Genomic DNA, 13,254 nt, shown 5'->3' with positions numbered 1-13,254 from the left:
CTCCATGGTCCAGTTCTGATCTTCATGTGTCCATTGTTCGTGCTTTCGGCGGTGCACAGGGGCAAGCATGGGCACCCTGACTGGTCTGCAGCCCCATAAGCAACAAACTGTGATGCACTGTGTATTCTGACACCTTTCTATCAGAACCAGGATTAACTTCTTCAGCAATCTGAGCAAAAAATAGCTCCTCTGCTGGATCGGATCACATGGACCAGCCTTCGCTCCCCACGTCCACCGATGAGCCTTGGCTGCCCATGACCCTGTCTCCGGTTCATCATTGTTCCTTCCTTGGACCACTTTTGATAGACACTGACCACTGCAGACCAGAAACATCCCACAAGATCTGCAGTTCTGGAGATGCTCTGACCCAGTCATCTAGTCATCATAATTTGGCCCTCATCAAACTCGCTCAAATCATTTTTCCTGCTTCTATCACATCAACTTTGAGGACAAAATGTTCATTTGCTGCCTCATATATCCAACCCACTAACAAGAGCCATGATGAAGAGATAATCAGTGTTTTTCACTTCACCTTTCCATGGTCATAATGTTATGCATAATCAGTGAGTGGGTGTGTAAGTGACTGTATATCAAATTCAAACAACACACAAAATAATTTATACTGTTCAAGAGTCTTTATTTAAACCTGGGTAAAATTAAACCATCTTTACAACATGTATGCATATTCAGCATTATGTACAAGTTTGTACATGTTGTTGAAAACATTTAGGATAGACTTCTAAAAAGAATAAAATGTGACTACAGGAAGAATGTACATGATGAAGATGAAATAACATGGTCCATTTCTCTACATACAACACAGATAAAACAGACAAACTAGAGAAGCAGACCAGAGAAGTTTCTTTCCACAAAGACAGCTCTCAGCACACATTTTATCCACTCAGCTATAGATGTAAAGGTATCACTGATGCATGAACAAATTCAAACAAAGAGGCAGAGAGAACCTTGAGAAGTTAGTTTCAAGTTCAAAATTATAAATATGAACAAAGGGAAGATTCACCTTTTTGTCCCCTAACTAATTTGAACGGTCAACTGTCAGCCATTATGTCTGCAAGAACATGTCTGTCAAAAGAAGGCTTCATTAAGAAGGTTGAAATAAGAGCTGGAGTGGATTTCTTTTAACGGGAGTAAAGAAAGATAAAAATGAGTGGCTGAAAGACTGAAATTCAGTTTGTACAACATTGGAGTAATTTTCATATTGGAATTAAACGAAGCATTTACACGGTGACCCTTCAATTAAATACACTGGATTTTAAAATGTGCATCCTGTCCTGTGAGAGTCGCAGACAGAAAACTTGGGAAAAGCTGGATTAATTAGCAGAAGTCTTGTTGTCTAACAGTTTCTCTACCATGAGCTTGGCGTAACGAATGCGGCTGGCCAGCTCCTTAGTGCAGCCAAACTCCTCCAGCAGAGACAGCTTGTAGGTGCGGAAATCTCGTTTCTCATCGATGTAGGTCACTGCAGCCATCAGTGGACACAGGATCAGCTTAGTGTGGTCCTGGAACAGAGCAGTTAATAACAACACAAGTTAAGAATTTGCTCATAAGTTGTGATGAGACAGGGAGAAAAAAAAAAAATGTATTCAACAGCTAATGTGAGACAGTTAAAAGACACAGGTGGGAGGTGATTTGAGGTGCATCTAACCTGGAAGAAGTTGATCTGAACTGTGCCGTTGGTGAGGTGCAGCACGATGGCACTCTTTGTTCTGAACCAGAGGGAGAGATACGGTAGCCGAGCCAGCTCATCGCCTTCCCGACGCGCCATGTTGGCACCAGCCTTCAGCAGGTGTTCACTCATGTAATTGCGGAAATATTTCAGAAGAGTTATCTACATGGGGAGAGAAACACAAGAGTTAGTCCCTGAACAAGAACAGTGTATAAATTGGGACATTACCTAAATAAGAATTTATTAAGCATCATGCCATTAACACCACACACACACTATTAACCTAGACGAAAAAAAATTCAATAGTCAAAGAGAAGGTTTAACTCCTGACCTTCTTGTTGAGAGAAGCAGGGAATGAGCGTACGCTCAGGTAGGATTCAGCCGCCGTCTTGTCAATGTACTGCAGACTGTCTCCGTCAGCGTACATGATCAGACGAGTGTAATCGTTGAACAGAACCCCCACGCTGTTGTCACAGAGCTGGTAGCCTGGAACACACATTTGAAACTCTTAATAGTGATATTTTTATACCAGGATATTTACTAATCTAACACTTAACAGCCATAAAATACCTTATTAGTACTCTCTGGCAGTACAATACCACAGACATACATTTTGGAATTTCATTGCAGCAATTCTTAATCATTAGCTGACACAAGCCAATATTCTGCATCTACACTAAACGGTAAAGGTTGTGAATATCATAAAGGAAGTTCAGCTGGCATATCCAGATCAAACTAAACAATGGGCAAATGATGCATTTGAAAATAAATTGTATCCAGTACAAACTCCTGGGTTAATGACAAAGCATCTTTGAATGTTATTTAAAGTTGTTTGTTGTATCTCAGCTGTGCTTTTGGTGCCAATTCAGACAAAAGGCCTAAAAAAACCCCCAAAAGATTATTCTTGCAATTTGATTCTGTAAATTACTTCATGTCCTTTTTTTCACAAGAGCAGCTATGCTTACCCAATCCATATTTATCAGAGTAGTCTACCCATTTACTGATCCAGAAGATGGGGATGCACGCAGGATCCTCTGCCTCCTCTGGAAATAGGAAAGGACACAAAATCTCTGTATATAGTTTTGACACAGGCACACAGAATACAAACTTGAAATCTGCAACACAGGCTTAAAAACACACAAGTCTGCACATACCTTGGCGAATGACTGCCTTCTCAGAGGGCTTGGTGGCGATGATGCTGTTGAGCTGCTGCAACATGTCCTTCAGGTGGTTTTCTGATGGTTCAACCTCCCTACAAGCAGAATACGAAACAAAACATTTATCTACACGAAAATATGATTCTCAAAAAATAACGCATGACACAAAAACCAATTCATCACTGTCACATCTGGTCTTTTTGCAACATTTTATTTGTGTGTGATTGAATTTTAGGATAAAAATGAGCACTTCAGTCTCAAAAGTTTCACCTTGACACAGGCTCGTCCTTCACATCCACTTTCTCTGTCCCTGCTGCAAAGAGAAATCATTAATATTCTTGTAAACATCATTATATGGAAAGTCTCAGTTACTGTCTTTCTATATCATGTGCAACTACAATATTTCAATCATTTGTAGACTAAAGGCTTCTTTGGTACATCACACTGCTTGGATCTTTACCTTTGTTGTTTATTGCAGTCAGGGGGCGCCTCTGGCTGAGCTCTGTGGCCGTGGAGGGGGCAATAGAGAACCGTGGGGGCACAGTGAGACAAGTAGTGGGCAGACGTAGGGGAGTGTAGCCTGATGTGAAGAATTCGTCCGCTTGTAGCTCAGTAATTGTGGGCCTCTGGGCAGGATCAGCATGCAGCATCCTCTTGATGAGCGAAGACGCAGCTGGGTTGATGTGCTGCACAGAGTTGTGAATTCAGGTTATGAGAACAGTGAGGGGCAGCTTAGATGTTTCAAAAACACACATTTTTTTGTTGATGGAACATTGTGTGCTCTGGTAAATCAGCTTACCCAAGGGATGGTGTAGTTGTTTTTCTTGATGCGGTTGTAGGTCTCCTTCAGACAGGAGGTCTCGAATGGGGGTTTACCCACCAGCAAAGTGTACCTGAGATCACAAAGACAGGGAGGATTGTGAGACAACTGTGCTGAATCATGTGGAATGATGCCATTTCCTGGTGGGCTTTGTTTTCAAACTTACAATATACATCCCAGTGACCAGACATCCACTTCATAGCTGTGACCTTTCTTACAAAGCACTTCAGGTGCAATGTAGTTGGGTGTTCCACACAAGGTCTTCTTCCGCTCGCCATCAAACTCAATCTTAGTGGCCAAGCCAAAGTCCCCTGGACAAGAGAGACACAGTGAAGCAAGGAAAGGCAAGTTTATTTGTATAGCACCCTTCATGCCTGAGACAATTCAAAGTGCTTTACATAAAACATTAAGAGCATTACAGTGAGGTGCAGAGAGTTAAAAGATACCATGCAGATTTCATGTATAGGCGCATGAGAAAAGAAATGTTTTTAACCTGGATTTAAAAGTGTCTACATCTGGTGAAAGTTTAATCTCCACTGGCAGTTTGTTCCACTTGTTTGCAGCATAACAGCTAAATGCTGCTTCTCCATGTTTAGTCCAGACTCTGGCCTGGACCAGCTGACCTGAGTCCTTGGATCTAAGAGCCCTGCTAGGTTTGTATTCTCTGAACAGATCACAGATGTATTCTGGGCCTAAACTGTTCTGGGAGCAACACATTTTTGTTTCAATTTCCATGATAAATGAACGTTAATGTGTCGATTTTCTGCACATTTAAGAATGAGATGATTTGAGATAGTATTCATCCAGAAAGCATAGTCAGATTGCTGATGTGTGGACTGGGGTGTGCCCTATTCTTTACTTGTAAATCAACTGTTTTTTTTGTGAGTGTTGGTATTTATTATACCTGCATCAGGAATGACAACAGCATTTTGACTCAGTTAACTTCTGAGGTATTTACCTATCTTGACCTCCATGTCATCATTGAGGAAGATGTTGCCCAGTTTCAGGTCTCTGTGGATGACTCTGTTGTTGTGCAGGTAGTGGACACCTTTGAGCAGCTGGGTCATGTAGTAGCGAGCCTCGGGCTCAGTGACAGCCTTACGGCGCTTGTGCAGCTCCAGCAGAGACTGAAATAGAGAAGAATTGCCTGGATGAGAAATAAAACCTGGGATAAAACTCTTTAGATCACACTCTTGCAGTCTCAAAGGGGCTTTATGACAGTAATGCAGCTGTGAGAGGGGTGGTAATGTAAATTACTTTGATAAAAACATTAATGGATGGACTGGGCAGTGAAACCAAAGCAGATATTTGGAGAGATTACAGTATTTTAAAAAAAAAAAAAAAAAAAAAAAAGGGGGGGGTGGGGGGGGTAATCAACAACAGCAAAAGAGGACTATTTTGAGATGTGGTCGTATTTAGAAGTAAATGAACTTTTCTCACAGTTTGAGCTCCCTACACTACACCAGGTGGACAATGGATGAGACCGCCATGTTAACCCTCGTGTCGTCCTGCGGGTCAAAATTGACCGTTTTAAAGTTTGAAAATGTGGGAAAAAATATATATTTTCACAGTGACACTTCTGATGTCCACATTTTCAACATTTTGGGGAAATTTTGGAACATTTTTTGGTGAAAAAAAATGTTAAAAATGTTTCTTAAGAATATTCACAAAAAAAATCTACCAAAATCCAGCAAAAATTCTCTGGATTTTGGTTGATTTTTTTTTCATGAATGTTCTTAAAGAAAATATTAGAAGTTTTACTGATATATATGTAATCACTTTAGATATTTTTAGGATTTTATTGGAAGATTTGTACTCATTTTTTAGAAATATTTACAAGCATTTTCTTGCCAAATTTGGGTTTGTTTTTTTTTTTTTAATAAAACTTTTAAGGGAAACTTTTAAGGAATTGTTGGAATTTTCTTAATGAAGGTTTTGCAAAACTTCAGAAATTTGGGGAATTTTTTTGCTGAAGTTTTGGACTTTTTTCAGACAAGGAAACAATATTTTTTGGTGCCCGTAAATGAAGACAACAGGAGGGTTAACCGTCGGCCCTCAGTGTGCTCACCGGTGTGAAAGGATATGTTTTCTCTCAGCACTCACCCTTCTCCTGCAGATTTCCAGGACGACAAAGACAAAGTCGTCGTCCTCGAAAAAGCCGTGGAAGCCCACGATGTTCGGGTGATTCAGGCTCTTGTGAATGGCGATTTCCGAGGTCATCTTTTCCCTCTGGTGCTGCTTCAGGATCAGGGATTTGGGCACTATTTTGCCAGCGAAAACCTGCTTCGTCTCCACATCTGTGATTTCGTAGCATTTCGCGAAACCACCTTTTCCAAGGAACCTTCCCCTCGTGTATCTTCTCATGGTGCGTGAGTCAACCAGAATATCTGGGATTTCCTTTAGAGGTGCCGATTTCGGGTCGACATGTGTCGACGGATTCGCCGGCTTTGCGGTACCAGCACTCATTTTTGGATTAAACTACTCTTCGGCGTCTTTAAAAGAAACGTTCAAAGGCGTTCAAGCAGTCGAGATATTGTTACTCCCACCACAACCGTCGTTAGTTTAGCCCTGGAAGCTAGCTTGCGCCCATAAACTTCTGAATTTAAATAAAAACTAACGTTAGCACACTTTAGACGCGAACGTTACTTAAACATTTGATTAAACTATAAAAAAAAACAGGGCACACGACTCTGAAAATGTACAAAAACCTGAGGTGGACGTGAATTGAGGCTGGTTCCTCGGTGGCTGCAGCGTTACTCCGTTCTGCCTTTTGACAACAGCCTCCGCTACAAGTTTAAAATGCTGCCTCGGTCTGAACGGCGCTCTCTGATTGGTCCGTCCGATTTGAATTCCACGGCGTTCCCGCAAAGCATCGTGGGAAGATCGGTGCAAAAATAGCCAATTGCCGAACTAGTAAGACACATTCCGCGGTGTGATTGGCTGAACGCCGGTCGCTGGTTACACGTGATTTCCGTAACAACTGCCGGATGGGAATTGTAGTCTGAGAGGGTTTTAAATAACAACATGTCGAAACAGTTTTTAAGTTGTGGATTTAATGTTTGAGGTGGAATGTTTTTGAAATTATGTACTGGAATAAAAATGACAATGGTACTGTGTAGAATGTTTGTTGTAGCTATAGCGAAAAAAAGATTTAATACTTTAGTAAAAATGACAAAATATGCCAAACAATGAAAAGGGAAAGTAGGCTGCTCTGAACAGTAGTGTGGATTCACCATAGTGTATAAAAGAGTTGGATTCACCAGTTGTTTACAAGTCATCAGTGAGTAAAATAAGTCTATTCAAATGCTGTGCTTGCATGCAGTTTTTGATGTACGAGAATAAACACTTCACTCACTACATTTCAGTAGGACATGTTGCTTTCAGACTGTAACTAGGTTTGTCAGAGCTTGATCTACACAATAGGAATAGATTATACAGTTAAAATTACATGACTCATAAACATATGATCTTATATGTAATAATATAACACTGACAGGCCCAGTCTGGAGTGATATTTTAGCTGAATTCTACTAATGAAACTCATATAGCCTACTGTCAATTCTGTACTTGTTGCGTGCATGTTTGCGTTTTAAGGTTCTTGGATTTTGTTTACAAATGTTTTGGATTTTTAAAGTTATAAGAACAATACCTGCTTTTTACTGTTATTATTGCTACTACTACTGCTGTTGCTTTTACTAAGACTGGAACTAATAGTAATAAGAATAATAATTAGAAGAAGAAGAATGATAACAACAAAAACCTGAATAAAACAGAAAATGTAGGTAATAATTTCAAATGTCATTTATAAAGTCAAAATACACAGCTTACGACAGCACTGTAATTTAAAGTCCAGGACATTAAAATCCTTTGAGAATATAAATATACAGATTATTATCAATATTATAATGTTAATATCTCAGCATCTTTAGAATGTATTCACAGGCACAGACTATTCCTTTCTCTTATTTCATCAAAGTTACACAGCTCATTATTTGGGAATAATAGTTTTGGTGCAGCTTATCTGACACAATGAATAAGAAAAAGGTAAATTAAAATGGTCATTGTCTTACAGTTTAAAAACAATAAACACAATTATTTATACATTATATGCACCTGATCTGCTAATGACGTCCCATATGTGTGTGTTGTGAACCTCATGTTGTTATGTTTTCAATTAGTCCAAGGCTGCGTTTCAGTACTCACACTACCACACTATACAGTTATCCAGAAAAAGCTTTGCTATGTGTCAACACATAGTATACATGTAATAATGATAATCTGTCAAATGCACAATGCTGTAAATACCAGGTTGTGCTGCTACACTTGGGCTCTTTGGCAGAATACAAGCCAGCAGGCTTTCTGGCCATCCTGACACGCAATCCTCTACACAACGGAAGAGACTGTACGTCAGTGAGTCCTGTTCAAGGACCAAGAAACTGTGACAACAAACAGTACATCAGCTGGTCATTCTATGATTTTATGTGTTGTTTATGTGTTTAACAGACAATGGGATGAACAAGTAGGTGTACAAGTGTTTCTGACAAACTGCTTGATCCAGTTTAAGGTGATTTTTTTCGCTTTTCATTACAAATGACACATACAGAGGGAGAATATTTTTGATTTATTTATTGATCATAACTTGCTGAAAAGGTCAAAATGTGAACCAGTTAACATGTTAACCAGCACTGTAACAACGTCGCCAGAGGATACTTTGAAAATCACTGATCTATTCAAATGTTCTGACAATGGATTCTAATTTACATCACAAGACAAGGCCATGAAACACAAAACCCTTCACCTGACAAATACAAACCACCAAACTGGAAAATTAGAGATGAATATAGTCTGATCACAGAAAAGCAAATAACAAATGACAGTTGAGATGAATTTCTCTAAGTATCAGTATATGTTTAAGTGAATCTGTTGTCTCTCCAGAATGTGTCAGACACAGATGAAGTTGAGTTTGTCTTGACAGTCCCAGTTCTCCCACAGTCCCTCTTTGGTTAAAGCTCCACAGCGTTTCCTGACTGGACACTGGTGGTCCTGACCTCCTTCTTGGGACCAGGCCTCATATTCCAGAGGGTCACCGTTCACCCACATCCAGCGGTCACCCAGGAAACGCAGACCCATCCACACCCGCTCACTGATGTTCTTGTGCTTGATGTCATTGTGGTCCAGAAGCCGATCGGTCTCAGAGAGCAGACTGGGGAGATCAGTTTGTTTGTCTCTGCAGTGGCTCAGAGCGTCTTCCCAGGACATCTTCTCCTCCACCACAGTCACATCCACGCAGTAGAAAGAGTAGGAATTACTGCCCCTGGCATCATCCCATTTTCCATTCGAAAGGATCTCTGCATTGTTCTCATCGCCCCAATAATTATTAGGTTCTCCAATATCCCAGTTCTGGAATGTAATGTGTCCCCCTCCTGACCACTTCCAAGCAGTTCTGTTGTTGGGATCTCGATAAAGGCCGATCCATCCTGGGACAAGATTTCCATTTGCAGCTCTTGGAAGCTTTTCTATCTCACTCTGACTATTAAAAAAAGACAGATCAGTGTGATATTGTCGACAGTAAGCCTGAGCTTCAGACCAGGTTTCTTTGTTCTCGATAAAAACATGTTTTCCTATATCTCCCTCAACAGCAACGCAAAGACAAACCAAGAAGATGATTCTCTCCATGGTCACTGCTCTGTAGCTGAAGCTGAGAATGTTTTCTGTGGCTGTCTCTTCACTAAGTGTCATTTAAATCACTTCAGGACATGACTTTGCATGGCTCTGTCTTGTTTACATAAACAAAACATTTATGGTTGACTTACAGGTTGAGAAACCAGACTTTGAAGTGTACGCCACATTTGGTGAAAGTGTTCAGGATAAAAATATGTTTTCCTTTATCTCCCTCAGCAGCAATGTAAAGAAAAATGAAGATGATTCTTTTCATGGTCATAACTCTGTAGCTGAAGCTGAGTCTTTTTTTCTGTGACTGTGTCATTTAAATCACTTGAGGATGTCACTTTGCATGAAGATGTTTTGTTTATAAAACATTAAGTAGTAAACAAAACAATGTTAAACAAACCGGAATATGATTTATATTTTAGATTCTTCAAAGTAGTCTACTTTTGCTTTGATGACAGCTTTGCACACTCTTGACATTCTCTCAGTCTGCTTCATGGTGTAATCATAAAGACTTATTTTTTCAGCTCAATATCACCTACACTGCCCTCCAAAAGTATTGGAACAGTGAGGCAAGTTCTTTTATTACTGCTGTAGACTGAAAACATTTGGGTTTGACATCATACAATGAATATGTGACAAGAGATGAACATTTCAGCTTATGTTTCCAAGTATTTACATCTGGATCTGATACACAACTTAGAAGACAGCACCTTTTGTTTTAACCCACCCATTTTTCATGAGAGCAAAAGTATTGGAACATATGACTGACAGGTGTGTTTATTGCCCTGGTGTACATTGATTATTCAAACAGTAAAGACTCATTTTGCCTCTACAGTTGTTGGTGTAAACAACATGAAAACCAGAGAGCCGTCTATGGGTGAAAAACAAGCAATTGTGAAGCTGAGACAGGATGGAAAATCAATCAGAGCCATTGCACAAATATTGGCCATAGCCAGTCCAACAATTTTGAAAGTCCTGAAGAAGAAAGAAACCACTGGTGTAATAAGTAACAGGCATTAAATGAGTAGACCAAGGAAAACAGCAATAGTTGATGACAAACATTGTGAGCGCTATAGAAAGACCCCAAAACAACTGTTAGTGATATCAGCAACAACCTTCAGAGGGCAGGAGTGAAGGTATCACGATCTACTGTTGGCAGAAGACTTCATGAACTAAAGTACAGAGGCTACACCAGAAGATGCAAACCACTCATCAGCAAGAAGAATAGGAATAAATGGAGTACGGCTGTGGAAAAAATACTTGAGATGGAACTGAAACAATGTTCAAACATCAACCAGTTTAAATATAAATACAAACAAAAAATTTTTGGAAGGTATAGTGAAGATGAACATAATGACCACTAGGGGGCACAGTAATATTGATTTGCAGCTGATTAATTGATGTATAGTGTTTAAGTTATTATTATTATTTTTTTTTTTGCCTAAGCTAAATTATTGGTGGTGAATTTGTTTTTCATTGAATATTTTTCATGGAACTGATTGGAATGGATGAATGAATTTAGGGGTGGGATTAAATAAGTTTTAACTTCTTCCCACTCCCTTTCGAACATGTTCAAGTTTTTGTTTCTTCTCATTCTCCTTATATGAGTAGCATGATGGACTATTTTTGTTGTTTTTTGAATCATTCGTTGAATTTTATTAAATTGCATGTTCGAAATAAATAAATGAAATGAAGGCCAGGCTGGAATTTGCCACAAAGTACAGAGATGAGCCTCGGAAATTCTGGGACAAAGTTTTATGGATTGATGAGACAAAGATGAACCTTTACCAAAGTGATGGAGACGCTAAAGTCAGAGAAAGAAAAAATCTGCTCATGATCCCAAAGCTCATCTGTGGAACACAGTGGAGGTAATGTCATGGCTTGGGCTGGTATGGCTTCTTATTCATGGCTCATTAATCTTCATCAATGACGGAACACATGGTGGAAGAAGCAAAATCAGAAGTCTACAGAAACATTGTATCTGCCAGTTTAAAGAAAGATGCAACCAAACTGATTGGGAGATCCTCCATCGTGCAGCAAGATAATGACCCAAAACACACTGCCAGAACAACAAAGGACTTTATCAGGGGCCAGAAGTGGAAGGTGTTATACTGGCCAAGTCAATCTCCAGACTTAAACCCTATAGAGCTGCATTTTACCCGCTAAAGATGAGGCTGAAGGGAGTAACCCCAAAACAGCTGAAAGAGGCTGAGGTAAAAGCCTGGAAAAGCATCACAAAAGAAGAATGCAAAAGTCTGGTGATGCCAGTGGATCACAGGATAGATGCAGTTATTGCAAGCGAAGGGTTTGAAGGTCTGTAGCGATTGACTGCAGAAAGTTGGCGACCTCTTGGCACTATGCTCCTCAGCATCCACTGACCCCGCTCCATCAGTTTACGTGGCCTACCACTTGGTGGCTGAGTTGCTGTCGTTCCCACACACTTCCACTTTCTTATAATACAGCTTTACTGATTCACTAGGTCACATTTCACCCACAGGGGGAGTCATAATGCTACAAAAGCACGTCAACAGTGCATTATCAGTCACAGCATTGTTCAAACCACACACACACACACACACACACACACACACACACACACACACACACACACACACACACACACACAAAATAAATAAATATGAAGCTTCATCACTAGAGTTCAATCACTCTGATAGATCAATCAATCAGTTTATTTCTATAGCCCTTTACAACAGCCCAAAGGGTGACCAACGTGCTTCACAGTAAAAAAACAAGAAAACTACTTAAAAACAATACAGTAACTTAAAATAGGACAAACAATCACACTCGTGGGCAAATTTAGAATAATCAGTTAACCATAGCATATTTTTGGACTGTGGGAGGAAACCCACACATGTACAGGGAGAACATGCAAACTCCAAGATCCCGGGAAGGCTGGGAAACGAACCAGGGATCTTCTAGCTGCAAGGCGAGAAGAGCTAACCACCACAACACTGTTCAGCCCGTAAAATACACAATAAAACAACAAAATACACAGCAATAAAACAGCACTAAGATATAACATCTAAAAGAAATAAAATGATAAAATGTCACCATGCCGCTAGGTATTGAAAGCCATTTCAAACAGGAAGGTTTTGAGTTTTGATTTGAAAGGACCCCAGTCAGACCAGGTTTTCAGTTTTACAACCATAGACAACATGATATATATATATATATAACTAGCCCTGCCTAAAAAATTACAGATGGTAATGAATATTTCTCTCATATTCCATTAGCTGTCCATATGATGGCACTATAGCAAAGTTTTGCACTGTGAAAAAAAGACATTTAAAAAAATCTCCAACCAAAATCTGTTTTGGAGGCCGTTGCGGCTTCTTTGCCAGCAGTCAGGTGGAATTATCTCAGTTAATGGTTTCCTATGATAACTCTTCAGATGGACATTAAGAATTCAAACATCTCAAAGTGACTGAAGAGACATTGGAATTCATGTAGTTTGGTGATACTGAATAAACGTCAGCATTTTCTGCTGCCTTATGTAACTGGTCTTATTTAAAGCACTTTGTTAAAAAGTACCGTACTCATGAACCTGCAGTGGCTCAGTCACAACAGATTGACCTCATGTGGTCGTAAAAGCACAGCTATCAATATTAGCAAACACTCCATTCTATTCAAATAACTGTAAGCCATAATAATACAACAGTGAATAAGACCACAGCTGAGGTCTTTTCCCACCAACATAAAAATGTCTTCCGAGAAACAGGCTTATTGATGTGGTTGCATGTAAGAAGTAGAATTTTAAAGAGTTACAATAGTCCTTACACTACCTGAATGTAGTTCATGGTTTTAATTTTCTGTGTGTACAGCACAGTGTCTAATTTGCATTAAAACTGAACAAAATACAGCTAAAATAAGGTTCTTTAGATTCATTCATGAAGATGAAT

The 13,254-nt window shown here is 39.6% G+C and overlaps 1 protein-coding gene across 1 annotated transcript; it reads right to left on the bottom strand.

Annotated features, from left to right (window-relative positions):
* Window positions 1-616: 616 nt before the first annotated feature.
* On the bottom strand, window positions 617-6,447 carry plk1 (polo-like kinase 1 (Drosophila)). Its single transcript, XM_023266773.3, has 11 exons — window positions 5,768-6,447; window positions 4,623-4,791; window positions 3,831-3,975; window positions 3,644-3,737; window positions 3,305-3,530; window positions 3,115-3,157; window positions 2,842-2,939; window positions 2,653-2,730; window positions 2,019-2,173; window positions 1,667-1,849; window positions 617-1,520 (listed from the first exon to the last, which is right to left on the bottom strand). Exons 1-11 carry the CDS (start codon window positions 6,128-6,130, stop codon window positions 1,332-1,334), a joined length of 1,743 nt encoding a protein of 580 aa, XP_023122541.1. The 5' UTR covers window positions 6,131-6,447; the 3' UTR covers window positions 617-1,331.
* Window positions 6,448-13,254: the final 6,807 nt, after the last annotated feature.

Source organism: Amphiprion ocellaris, chromosome 4 (genome assembly GCF_022539595.1).
Source record: "Amphiprion ocellaris isolate individual 3 ecotype Okinawa chromosome 4, ASM2253959v1, whole genome shotgun sequence".
Classification (NCBI taxonomy): domain Eukaryota; kingdom Metazoa; phylum Chordata; class Actinopteri; family Pomacentridae; genus Amphiprion; species Amphiprion ocellaris.
The sequence above is the reverse complement of the archived record's forward strand: the minus strand, read 5'-3'. Positions and strand labels throughout refer to the sequence as shown.

What these genes read in the sequence shown, in the direction of transcription:
- plk1 (XM_023266773.3), bottom strand. Translation starts at nt 6,130, where the DNA reads ATGAGTGCTGGTACCGCAAAGCCGGCGAATCCGTCGACACATGTCGAC. An exon ending in TGACATGGAGGTCAAGATAG is followed by an intron (nt 3,976 to 4,622) that starts GTAAATACCTCA and finishes TCTCTTGTCCAG; the next exon opens with GGGACTTTGGCTTGGCCACT. An exon ending in TGGTCACTGGGATGTATATT is followed by an intron (nt 3,738 to 3,830) that starts GTAAGTTTGAAA and finishes TTGTGATCTCAG; the next exon opens with GTACACTTTGCTGGTGGGTA.